Source organism: Xyrauchen texanus, chromosome 18 (genome assembly GCF_025860055.1).
Source record: "Xyrauchen texanus isolate HMW12.3.18 chromosome 18, RBS_HiC_50CHRs, whole genome shotgun sequence".
In the NCBI taxonomy this organism is placed as follows: domain Eukaryota; kingdom Metazoa; phylum Chordata; class Actinopteri; order Cypriniformes; family Catostomidae; genus Xyrauchen; species Xyrauchen texanus.
In genome coordinates this window covers 9373212-9387294 of record NC_068293.1, presented here as the reverse complement: position 1 = coordinate 9387294, position 14083 = coordinate 9373212, and the positions used below count along the sequence as shown (strand labels likewise).

General features: G+C 39.8%; 1 protein-coding gene across 1 annotated transcript in view; it reads left to right on the top strand.

The window, feature by feature from the left end:
• LOC127658617 (von Willebrand factor A domain-containing protein 8-like) overlaps window positions 1-14083 on the top strand; it is a 121109-nt gene that overhangs the window by 83321 nt on the left and 23705 nt on the right. The window contains 4 exon segments of the mRNA XM_052147990.1: window positions 5182-5290; window positions 7225-7381; window positions 13380-13418; window positions 13420-13480. Coding sequence (XP_052003950.1) covers window positions 5182-5290; window positions 7225-7381; window positions 13380-13418; window positions 13420-13480 — 366 coding nt within the window.

Sequence of the window (14083 nt, the reverse complement as noted above, 5' to 3'; positions counted from 1 at the left end):
ATCTGTAAGCCCTCTCTCTCCCTAATACTCACATGTGTCCTGCTAACAAACAGTGTTGGGAGTGTTACTTTTGAAATGTATTCCACTACAGATTACAAAATACATGCTGTCAAATGTAATTTGTAACATATAACGTTAGATTACTCAAGGTCAGTAACATATTCTAAATACTTTGGATTACTTCTTCAGCACTGGTAGAGTTTCTCACTTGTTTTGACTATAAAAACTCTGCCAGTACAGTCAGACCAAATACACATGTTAAAAATACATTCTCTGAAAAACCCAAATATTTTATTCAGTGTTGTTTCTAAAACAAGATTAATCAAATTGATCTTGTTTTAAGGATTTTTAGATATTGCAGGAAAAAAAATACATACATTATTATCAAGAATAAGATTTTTGTGAAAAAATGAATTATGATCTAACGTGAATTTTCTTTATAAAAAAATATGATCGTGTCTGGTGACATGTGCATGTAAAATGGCTAGAAATAGCATTTTATCTTAGCGTAAAGCTAACAATTTACACAAGGTTTATTTCTATTTCTTCTGCTCCAAACTTACTTCAAACTTACTTCTCTGTCTGCTCGTATGAATGTAACACATCATTTATATGTATAAATGTTTTCCATCTGAAAGGACTAATTATTAAATTAACCAAATGACAATAAAATGCAAAGTTACTCTTCAGTAATCAAAATAAATTTTGAATGTAACTGTATTCTAATTAGCAATTATTCAAATTGTAACCGTAGTGGAATACAGTTACTTATATTTTGTATTTTAAATATGTAATCCCATTACATGTATTCCATTACTCCCCAACCCTGCTAACAAATATATCTGTTTTTTAATGTCGAAAATGCATGACCTCATATCAGATGTGTGTAGGTGTCAAATGTGTTTTGAGTATAATCTCTCACTCACAGAGTAGCTCTACTGTTTCTTGACATCTTGTTCAAACAGTAGTCACACACATAAACACTGACATATAGCACATCAGACTAAGAGATAGCAAAACAATCTGTTTGAAATTATGTTATTTCTTTGAATATTTAGCCTGAAGAGTGATCATTTTAGTTTTATAAATCTTGAATTGAAATGATCTATCAGTTTTTGTTTTGTTTTTGTTTTTTTAGATTGTAAGGCTAACAGACACTACTTTTATAGTTGAGGATTTAAAGGGGTAGTTCACCCACAAATGAAAGTTTGGTCATCATTTACTCACCCTCATGTCATTCTTAACCTATATGACTTTTTATCTTCTATCTTCTGTGGAACTCAAAAGGAGAAATTTAGCAGAATGTTCACACATCTCTGAGGAACAGACTAAAAATTAAGTTGTTATTTGCTGATAATCTACCCCTCCACTGTAATTCTCAAATCTCATTCACATATGTGCACATTCAATCTGGTTTGAAGTCAATGACACCAAACGGCATTGGTTCTAGTGTGTATCAAATCCAAAAGTGAAGTTTGTAAATGCAGAAGGGCGAATGAGATTTGACAGCTACAGCAGAGGGGAAGATTATTAGTGAATAACAACTTACGTGTTTTGTGAAACAAGTCATATAGACTACTTTTATTGTGCTTTTTTGTCCCTTTTGGAGCTTGACACCTCCTAGTGGTCACTATATACATTTGTTGGAAAAGAGCAGTTTGAAGATTCTGTTCCACAGAAGAAAGAAATTTCATTTTTGCATTAACTAATTTAATTGCACCTTCAAAAGTTACTTCCCTCTTGTACCTTGAAGCGGTCTGTTTACTTCAACTGTTTCTTTCAATATGACTTTGCAAAAACATTTTGGCTCATCCCCTACAAGTGTTCTTCCTTTTACTCTACAGTTTAGGGAAGTGTCAGAAACTCACTAAACTAAGGTTTACCTTACCTTAGGCCAAAGTATGTATTATTGTTACATAATGGAGATTCCCCTTTATCTTAAAGGGGTCATATTATGTGAAATCCACTTTAAAAAAAAAATTGAACATAATTATGTGTCCCCAGTGTGTATACACAACCACATAATATGGTAAAAGACCATCCCCTCATTTCTTTCCTTTCCCCATCAATAGAAAAACAGTGTTTCTGAACGAGCCATTCAGGTTTGCAGCCCCTTATGATGTCAAAAGGGGAAAGGTACTGCCCACGGCTACTAAGTAGCTTAGATTCACCCTCATTAAAACCTGAATGAGCAGCGCACAGTCCACCATATTTATCTCCTCGCTAGAGCGGCTTGTGCTAACTCGAACCACTTCAACAACGATGGTCAACACAAGGCTGGATCTGCTTCAAACTAAAGATCAAGGATGGATCGATACTGACTCTTCATGACCCAACTTCAGATTTGCAAGTCGTAAGTTTCGCACTTTATACTTTTTTAATGTATGCAATTTGGCTTTGTGAATTTGCTCGTTTGCACGTTGCGTGGAAAACGCTTGTTGGGAAAATGTTGTGCTTTGTGTAACGTAGCAACTAGTCCCTAACTACCTTACAAACAATAAATCTGTTGCTCTGTTTCGGTTACAATATAAACTGATTGGCGTCCTCCGCAGTCCCTCTTGAGTGGTCATGTAATGAAGATTTTCTGTGTGATAAAACCGGTCATTATTTAAAAAATGATTATTAAAAGATAGTGCTATTTTTTGACAACTATAGCTGTTTTTCATATTTCATAACTCAACCTTAGTTATGCACAATGCAGTAAGATGATTGACTTAGTATGTTCCCTGTGTTATTTATAATGTTTTAACTGTATAAGTTCTCCTGCATTGTTGTCATCCATGGCACCTGCAGGAAAGGCACAGCCCACATCCAGAAAGGGGTTTTGGGTGCAGCAGCTCCTTTGCATTTATAACTACAGACACTAAAACAGCTAGTTTGGAACAGGACTGCAAAACACGGGTATAAAGGCATAGTAGGATAAATTATCTGTGAGGTATTTTGAGCTGAAACTTGACAGACACTTTCTGGAGACATCTTATATTACATAGTGTAAAAAGGGGCATAATATGTCCCCTTTAAAGGTTAAAATGCTGTCCTGAATCACTCACCCTCATGCCATTCTAACCTATATGACTGTATTTCTTCCATAGAACACAAAAGATGTTAGGCAGTAATCATAGCCTCGGTCACCATTCACTTTCTTTAGATCTTTTTTTTCTCCATACAATGAAAGTGAATGTAACTAAAGATAACATTGTGCCTAACATCTCTTCAGAATTTTGGGTGAACTATCCCTTATATATATTGAAAAGAGTATTCTGCAACACTTAACTGTCTGTTCTCTCACAGTCCAGTATTGAAACGAGTCCAGCTGTGCTGATGTCTCTTCCAAAGACACAACCACACTTCAAAGTGCTATTCTTAAAACTATTTGAAGCGTTCATAGGAAGTTCTAGCAGTTCAGTTCAAACTGTAATTGCACACAGCAGGGGCTGTGCAGGAGTGTGTGTAGGTCATGAGAAAGTCACAACCCTCTGTATGTGTTTGTGGGTATTAAAGAGAGGTCCAGTGCTTTATGATATAAAGGCCGGGGTATTCGCTGTCCTTTTCTGCATAACGCGGCGCCGTTCTGCGGTCGATTCTGCATAACACGGCGGCTCATTTGAGCTTATCACGGCCAATTCGGCACGTTTCGCAGACGATATATAAAATAATAATACAGTTATTATTTTGGCAATCCATTTATTTTGCCTTTTTTGCAATTTTTTCATCTTTCTTGATTTCTTTTGTTTAAAAAGTTGTAAGTTGGTAGTCAACAAACTTTCCTGTATTTATTTTAGCACAATAAACACACATTCAGCTTTTGCAGATTCAATTTTTTTTTCTGTGATTGTCATTCCAGTGTACGTACATGTGGCAGGGCGGAGGGCGGGGCCGATCGTGATCCTACACACCTGGTCCGGTATTAGGCTAATCAAGCCTCCGAGAGGGATAAAGGTCGACTGCAGAGGATCGTGCGGGAGAGAGAGATAGTTTACGGACATGTCCGTCATGTGTGTTTTTATGTTTGTGTGCTTCAGTTTATTATTAAAATTATAAATTTTATTTTTATTATTTATGTTGAAAAGCCGGTTCTCTCCTCCTCCTTTCCATTGAATACCTTTACACTGGTGCTGAAACCCAGGAAGGAGGAGGGATATGCCGTAGTAGAGTTCTCGCCACTACCGTCCACCCCAACGGAGCAGCTGCGTCCGTCTGCCGGGGGACGAGGAGACCAGCCACCTGGAAGAGGATGATGGCCGCCGACCGCGAGGATAGAAGGGGCTCCTAGCCAAATGCCTGGAGCGGTCAGGGCCGCTGCCAGGGGCGCAGCAGTCACCTTCCGGCGCTGAAACGCGGAAGGGTTTGAGACCGCCGACCGCGAGCGGGGAGGGGCTCGCTGCCGACCGCCTGGAGCGGGAGAACCGCTGCCAGTGGCGGGGGAGACACGGGGTGTTCCGTCCACTAGGGGCTGGAGGTCTGCCTCTGATCTGCCCGGAGAGGCGTGGCTGTCGTCCGTTAGAGGGTGGAGGAGTGGCCGAGGAACAAGCTACGGCGTATTGGAGAACTGGCGAGTAAGAGTTTCTCCACTCTCTCCACTCTCTCTCTCTCACTGCCGCTCTGCGTTGGCCTTTTCCCTCTCTTTTAAATTTTACAGTGTTTTTTGGGGGGTACTACACTATTACAGGAAGTACCCCCCCAGTTTAATTATTTCTGTTTCCCTCCGCTTGTCCCCTCCCTTGTCCGGGTAGACGGGGATGACCTGCTGGCAGACGGGGCTTAGGGCACGCCCTCCCCCAGGGAAAGGGGGGGGGGGTGTACGTCATGCTGGGGGAGGTCGACTGCAGAGGATCGTGCGGGAGAGAGAGAGAGATAGTTTACGGACATGTCCGTCATGTGTGTTTTTATGTTTGTGCACTTCAGTTTATTATTAAAATATTATTTATGTTGAAAAGCCGGTTCTCGCCTCCTCCTTTCCATTGATCCCTTTACAGTACATTTATGCCGTATTAAAATGTCTGGGTAAACACATTTTTGGTATAAACAGTACTCTACTTTAGATGTGGTTTCCTTTGCAGAGGATTACCAGCTTTAGATTGAGCGGGAGTGTATTCCACTAATTTAACAAGATGAAGGAAATTCAGGTCAAATATGTAGGCAGAGATGAGGTGTAGTAAGCATCTGTTGTGTTTGTTTCAGATAACCATTCAGAAAGACAGTGGGCTAGAAGTCAGCTCCCCGAAACATGGCAAGATTGACCCTAAAAACGCCCCTCATGTAGGGGGGAACCAGTGGGCTGGGGGCACAGGTACGTTACACCCCATAGCATCATGACACAATCAACTCCATCAAAGTTATTAGGTGACAAGAACCTTAAGAAGAAGTCACTTTTCACCACAAAATCAACAGAAAGGAGTAAATAAAATTAAGCTTATTTTATTAAACCTTTAAGATTGTATTATTTGCATTTTAATTATGCACATTGCCTTGCCAAATGTCATTAGCATAATATATTATATATATATATATATATATATATATATATATATATATATATATATATATATATACATACACTCACCTAAAGGATTATTAGGAACACCATACTAATACTGTGTTTGACCCCTTTCGCCTTCAGAACTGCCTTAATTCTACGTGGCATTGATTCAACAAGGTGCTGAAAGCATTCTTTAGAAATGTTGGCCCATATTGATAGGATAGCATCTTGCAGTTGATGGAGATTTGTGGGATGCACATCCAGGGCACGAAGCTCCCGTTCCACCACATCCCAAAGATGCTCTGTTGGGTTGAGATCTGGTGACTGTGGGGGCCATTTTATTACAGTGAACTCATTGTCATGTTCAAGAAACCAATTTGAAATGATTCGAGCTTTGTGACATGGTGCATTATCCTGCTGGAAGTAGCCATCAGAGGATGGGTACATGGTGGCCATAAAGGGATGGACATGGTCAGAAACAATGCTCAGGTAGGCCGTGGCATTTAAACGATGCCCAATTGGCACTAAGGGGCCTAAAGTGTGCCAAGAAAACATCCCCCACACCATTACACCACCACCACCAGCCTGCACAGTGGTAACACGGCATGATGGATCCATGTTCTCATTCTGTTTATGCCAAATTCTGACTCTACCATCTGAATGTCTCAACAGAAATCGAGACTCATCAGACCAGGCAACATTTTTCCAGTCTTCAATTTTGGTGAGCTCTTGCAAATTGTAGCCTCTTTTTCCTATTTGTAGTGGAGATGAGTGGTACCCGGTGGAGTCTTCTGCTGTTGTAGCCCATCCGCCTCAAGGTTGTGCGTGTTGTGGTTTCACAAATGCTTTGCTGCATACCTCGGTTGTAACGAGTGGTTATTTCAGGCAAAGTTGCTCTTCTATCAGCTTGAATCAGTCGGCCCATTCTCCTCTGACCTCTAGCATCAACAAGGCATTTTCGCCCACAGGACTGCCGCATACTGGATGTTTTTCCTTTTCACACCATTCTTTGTAAACCCTAGAAATGGTTGTGCGTGAAAATCCCAGTAACTGAGCAGATTGTGAAATACTCAGACCGCCCGTCTGGCACCAACAACCATGCCACGCTCAAAATTGCTTAAATCACCTTTCTTTCCCATTCTGACATTCAGTTTGGAGTTCAGGAGATTGTCTTGACCAGGACCACACCCCTAAATGCATTGAAGCAACTGCCATGTGATTGGTTGATTAGATAATTGCATTAATGAGAAATTGAACAGGTGTTCCTAATAATCCTTTAGGTGAGTGTGTGTATATATATATATATATATGTTTTTTTATTATTATTATTATTATTATTTATTATTATTATTTTGGGCAATGTGGATGTGGAGGTGAGTGTGAGTGTATGTCTGTCTATGTGTGGCCCTGCGATGGACTGGCGACCTGTCCAGGGTGTCCCCCGCCTTTCGCCCAATGTTAGCTGGGATAGGCTCCAGCCCCCCGCGACCCTGTATACAGGATAAGCGGTTGACGATGGATGGATGGATGGATTATTTTGGGCTGAAATTTGTCCTGGACATGTTTTTTTATTTTTATTATTATTGTTTTTCTCTTTTTTTTTTTATGAGCTTCACCCATAAATCCAACTTTTTTTTTCACCCATAAATCCTTTTTTTTTAGGCTGCCAGTCCCTAACATCTCAGTGCCTAACATTTCCTTTTCTGTTTCATGGAAGAAAAAAATTTATTCAAATTTTCATGTAGGTGGCAGATATACGGCAGGTCTTGTGGGGAAGGGAGGCCCATACCGTCTAGACGGCGGACACAAAGTTTACCAGATCTCCCAAGCAGAGAAAGACGGCGTACCCGACGAGGTGAAGAGAGCGTCACGGGAGATGGCGGAGAAAGCTTTCAAGCAGAGGTACACTCATTCATCACTCACTCTCACCCACCCTCAGTTCAAACACTCACAGATTTCTCCAAAACTCCTACACTTGACCCTGCCTGACCTTTACCCTGTACCCTGAGTGACTGTTAATCACTCCAAATATTTCACAGTGAAGCTCGGAACTGTAGAAAAAACCCACTCCCATTAAAACCCCTCTGCGTTTGTCAAATGTGTGTGCGTGTGTGTGCGTGCGTGCGTGTGCGTGCGTGTGTGTGCATGTGTGCATGTGTGTGTGTGTGTGTGTGTGTGTGTGTTTGTGTGTGTGTGTACAGCCCTATGAGGCAGCATGAGAGTTAATCATCGTGATGGAGGCCTCTGTACTGTCTATCAAACTTCATGTCCAATATTTGCACACTCTCCATGCTACCACACTTAAATAGGAGTCAAAGGAGAAACTGCATTTGAAATATCTGAAGGAAATATCAATACTTGCAAGGCAGCCTTGTTTTCTGTTAACTGTACACAAGAATCGAGATGCAGTATAGTCGCTGTACAATATCAAGGTGGTTATAAATGGTTAAATGTGTTCGAGGCAGATAAGACCGATCACAATTCAGCATGCAAATAGATGTAAGAAAATTCAGTATGCAAATTCATTATGCAAATATTAAGTGGACATCATCACTTTTATATTGTTTTGAATGCTGAACATTCTAGCAATGTAAATGAAGGGGTCATTTTCACTTAATGAACCTAAATTATAAAATAATAAAACTGATTTTACAAAGCTTTAATGTCGACTTTATATTAAAAGGTTTAGGCTAAATAATTGCTGAAGTTGAAGACTTAGGATTAGAGGTTAAAACAAAGTATAATTTGATGACGGAATTTCTTCTGTTGCTTTAAAGCATTTCCTATCTTGAAAACTTGCACTCTCAGGTGGCCTTTGTGTTTGCACATTGTTCTATTCTGCAACTGTCTGTCATGTTCGCAATAATTTAATCTTGGTAGAGATAGGTTATGTCAGGTTAAAACATAATATAATTATTTACAGTGTGTTCCTATATATTTTGGTGTTTTATTTTCATATTTAATATGATATCATATAATATGATGCAAAAAAAATGATAGACTGGTATTCATTACTTTCACAATTTTTATGAGACTCAGTTGGCTGTCAAATACATACTGAATTTAACACATAAGCTACACATTCATTACCCATTTGTATTTTCTCAGGCACTTATTGAGTCTAAATAGATGTATAACTTAAACCTGTAAAGCCTGACATGTGAAAGAAATGTCTGAAAATGATTTTCTTTACATTAAACTGTTATTAGTACTATTAGACCAAATATAAAAAGAAATCATTAAAGAAATAACTTTTTATATTTTATGTATCATATTTGATACATCATTAGGCTTTAAAGTTTATGCAGAATAATAGGCATTATCCTCCTGAGGCCTAGCAATTCATTTTTGTAAAGGACATTTTTATTTAAGTTTTTCTTAGCTATAATGCTACAGTGGTAAATCTTGGGGTATTATCAGAAGACTCTCTGGGATTTTCAGAGATTCCAAATGTTTGAGGGTTTGGCCATGACAACTTCCTCGACTTCCAACTTGCCTTGAACTGCATCACAGTTTATTTCAGCACATCAAATTCAATATTAATAAAATATATATGTTTTTTAAATAAACACTTTTTATCATGTTTATGTTTTATCATGTTTCTTTATAATGGCAGTGCAGTCTGCACATATACAAATACACAGAAATATTTGTTCACACTTTAAATATATCTTATAAAAAGTATATGACAGAACTGTCAAATCTCTGTGATTTTCTTTTATAGTGGGCATGAATGGAATGGTTACAAATGTCTGTTGTAGCATATTTGATACATATGGATTTCAACATACTTTTTCAATAAAATAATATACAAAATATTAACCAAGCATAAGTTGTTTATATTCAGAAAATACTCTTTTTTTAAATATCAGTAACAATATAATCATTACTGTTACATTTACTTTGTTGAAATAAGCTGTCATTTATCCCAACATAAGTCATTTTTTGCTTAGGTCCGTCGCCATTTTAAATAGCTAAATATACAAATTGAAATAACTTCTTTCACAAATAACCAATAGATGGTGCCATAAACATGCAACACTTGCATACCATCATTTTTTGACTCTTCAGCTTGAACAGAGAGTGAAACAGGAGCTGTAAAATGTTGTGTATCATATTTGATACACGTGGGGTTATAGGGTTAAGCAATTTCAGTAGTACACCCAAGTGACAATAGTCAAATCATGCTGTTCATGTGTTATACTTGCTAAAGTTTACCTCCATGTTGCTTCTTCGTCAAATAACAATGTCAAATGTACATTTAGTCAATCACTGAAACATCAGCAGCACCGAAATACCACTTATAATATGTGTACATATAATGCAAAGTGATTTGCATTATATATGGCACTCATTTGTCATGTAATAAACAAAGCAATAGATACTCTGTGATTGTAAATTTTAATAGATATGAAATTATAAAAAATATGATTTATAGAAGCAGAAAAATATATTGCGACACTATTACAAATCTTGGGTCAATAAAGACCCTATACACTTCAACAATTAGTTTATATATATATATATATATATATATATATATATATATATATATATATATATATATATATATATATATATTTTATTCTTAGAACATTTAAGAAAATGGTTAAGGAATACTAAAGAAGTTGGCCCATAACTCTATACAGATGAGGTAAAGAGGATGGAATGAGGTCTAGGGTCACTGAAGACCCTAAGGTTGAAAAGTAATGACATTTTTTAAAATGTTGCTCTCTACCCAACGATTCACACTTTTACTAGTCATGTTTAGTGTTTTAACATTGTGAAAGCGTGATCATAATAGTGCATTATTCAGTCAAATTGTAGCAGAACTCTTGCTTCCATGTTCTCTCTCTGTCTCTCCTCTCCCGCTGCTGCATGGCCACGCTGGCCACTTCTCACTCTAGTCTGTGGACAAGTTTGGAATTGAGGAGAAAATAGCAGCAGTCTGTCCTCTCTCCAATAACACTGCGCAAAGAATGTGAGCTTCAGAGGCCAAGCAGGAAACCCACAGCGTATGTGTGAGAGAGAGAGAGAGAGAAAATTCAAAGTAGGAGGAAAGGCAATGATTGTATCATGAATAAGAGAGTGCTTTTTACACTTAAGGTGATCTTTTCCACCTTCAGATGTAACAAAAACCATAAAGCAGTACTTTTTTGTTACTGTTTACGGACATTTTTGATCCAGGTGGCACTGGAAAGGATGAGGATAATTTTGTTTTTAAAAGAAACAATGTGTCACCGTTTTATGGAGATAGAACTTTAGATCATTGTGAGGAGAAGGCGTGGGGAAAGGGTGAGTGGAGACACACACACAGAGACAGAGAGAGAGAGAGAGAGAGAGAGAGACAGAGAGAGAGACAGAGAGAGAGAGAGAGAGAGAGAGAGAGAACTTGCTCGCCGGCTCCCGGATGTGCAGTCGCCTTGTCCTCAACCGCTTCTCTGCCCTCTGGCAGATGACAGCTCGCTCCTCTCCTGGCAGATGGCAGCGAGTCCATCGGCACCCTGGCAGACAGAACCGCTCCTCCCTTCTTCAGCGGATGGCGGTGGTTCCTCCTGCTCTTGGTGGCCAGCAGCGACCCCTCCGTCCCCAGACAGACGGCTATGGCTGCTCCCCTGGTGGATGGCAGCGGTGAGGACTCCACTCCCTTGCACTATTAAAACATAAAAAGCTGAAGTGTCATGAAATTAAAGCTGAAGCATATGTGTATAATTTCTGTGCCACCAAACAAAATTGCAAAAATAAACATGGTAGTCCTAAATAGTTCCTCTGTCTACCATTGATCAAAAAAACTTTACCGCCCCAAACTCACGCCATTGGTTGAGGCAGCGTTTGGTGGTTTTTACAGTGGCACAAGGCCACAATGTTTACAGTTTTCAGTCTACAAATGATCTACAGTGTACTGTTACGCAATGAAGGCAGCGAGGGCAGACGAGGAGAGCGGATCCAAATGCAGGCTTACTTTATTGATAAGCAGGGACCGTCGAGGCTACAGGCGCTGGCCCACTGACCTCTGGGACGACAGACACTGGCTCACTGACATCTGAGGTGACAGGCACTGGCTCACTGACTTCTGAGATGACAGGCACTGGCTCACTGACCTCTGGGACCACAGGCACTGGCTCACTGACCTCTGGGACGACAGGCACTGGCTCACTGACCTCTGGGACGACAGGCACTGGCTCACTGACCTCTGGGATGACATGCGTGGGCTCTGGCTCGCTCACAGTGAGATGCGTGGACTCTGGTTCGCTCACCGTGACAGGCGTGAGCCGGGAGGCGAAAGCCTGTCTTCTCCTCCTCCTCCTCCTCCTCCTCCGGGCAGACGAAGTTAGCCGTACTGGCTCGCTGGCCGTGGCAGGCATGAAGGGACGAACCACGGGCGAATGGAGTACCAACACTGTGGGAGGAGTGGCAGGGCTCTCCTCGATGACATCCACAGTGTATGGTGAAGCGCAGACCAGCAGAGTCTCCTCAACGAAGTCCTGGATCTTCCAACCATACGTCGTCGGTGGCAACCGTTCCCGTTTTACCGGATGAGGTTTAATGAGGAATAAAGTTTATTATTATTCTCAAGATATGAAGTTGGTGACATAATGTATGTGCTGATGGGGCACATTTCCAACTAGCTGCATTTTTCTGTACATGCCCTCTTAAAGCATGCCATGCTTAAATTTAGAATACTTCATTATCTAATCAAAATAACACAATATGCACTGAAGTGAGGATAAAAGTCTGAATGAATATTGTCTATGATGAACAAATTCCCATGAGGTGTCAGTGATTGCTTTTATTTCACCTCAAAGCGTTGCTGTAATGCTGTAGTGCCAAGCCGCTCTAACTGTAGATTCCTCCAGCGCCAGCCTCAGAGGAACACACAATGGAGGAATAATAATAATAAATAAAAAACTATCGACAACTACCGGCATAGATTTTTGCCAATAACTGATAGTTCCACAAAGCAACTAATGGCACCTTTTAATCATTCCTCCACTAGTTCCTTTGTACTTCATTTTCTTTATGCAAAATATTGTATTATTTTGTTTTTCGGTTGATTATGGGGTAAAAATGGACATGCTATTATGAGATTCACCTGGTTACTATTTGACGTTGATAACTTCATCCCTCATACACCCACTGACTCTGGTTTGAACACCTGGGATTGCATGTGTGTGGGTGCTGGTTGTGGAGCTGTAGGGACTTGCCTGTAGAGCAATGTTTATACAACTCCTCCTACACTCAAGTGTGCACCATTGTCTCACTTGACAGATGCACTTTACGTGTGACTAAACAGAACATGTGTTGAATCAGTGTCATCTCAAAGCCTTCTTTAAAAGAAATCTTGAGGTCAAACTCCAGAACCTTCCTTTTAGACTTACTTAATATTGTTTACATGGTTTAACTTTGCAAGGAAAGAATGTTTATGAAACTAGATTTTTACATTTTGTAAATGTAAAAACTCACTGCTGTGATGCTAGCGTATTCTGGTGGTTTCTAGGTTGCTAAGTGGTTTCTCACTGGTCAAAAGAGTCAAAAGCCCACCATCAAGTCTTTATGGCATTCTGGTTCCTAGATATGGTACAGAATCTTCTTTCTTTAAAGTTAAAATGAATCGTCCAGCGGGAGAAATTGTTAACTCTGACTGCTTAGAAAAGGTTACCTCTTTTCAACCACCTACATGATTTGAGCTATCATTCATGTCCATAGCACGAACTATGCGTTACGAGTTACATGCCAAATTATTGGGTTTTGTCAATTTTATCCCTAACCCTAACTATGAGCAATAATAATAATATTGATTGCCTTAACAAACACCACTAATGCTACATGTGGATTACACGTTATTATGCATTTGTGATTGTAAATCCTGCAAATTGTGTAAAAAGTGTTTTGTTTACAGGCTCAAGGAGATTGAGATGAGTGAGTATGATGCCTCCACATTTCTCAGGAGCGGTCAGACAACAAGTCCAGTCAATCCGCATCATTTTGGTCACCCTGCAGGTAAACATTTATCCCATTCCAGGAGTGTTAAAGGTGTAGGTCACCCAAAAATGTAAATTCTGTCATAATTTACTTAAGCCGGCGTCACACTAGCAGACTCTAAACCACTCTATTTTTTTGCAGAGGGTGTCACATATGCAGACTGTTTTGCTGAGATCTCGCTCTCTTCGGGCAGAGGTATATACACTTGCCGATTAAGAGTTGTGGAAGGGTGACAAACTTATCAACTCACCTCAACTCTCTCTCTGATTCCGTCACGTGAAGCTCGCCAAAATTACAACAGAGTTGGTACATGAGTACCAAGTGAGCATACACAATAATAGAGTGATTTAGGATGTGATTCATGGAGTATCTTTACCCTGTGAAAGTGCGTGATTGCGTATTTATTCCTTCGAGGCTTGCTGAAGGACACGTGTGTACATATGCAGCTCTCAGTGGGGGAAGAAATTATGTTCAATAAAAACATACAGTTGTGTCTCCACTTTCTGATTTAATTTATAGTGTAGGAGAAAAACCCTGGAAAAACATTTGGTGACAGAATCACTGTGGATTTCAATCGGCATTTGTGATGATATGAAGAGGTTCAGATCAGCTTGACGACTT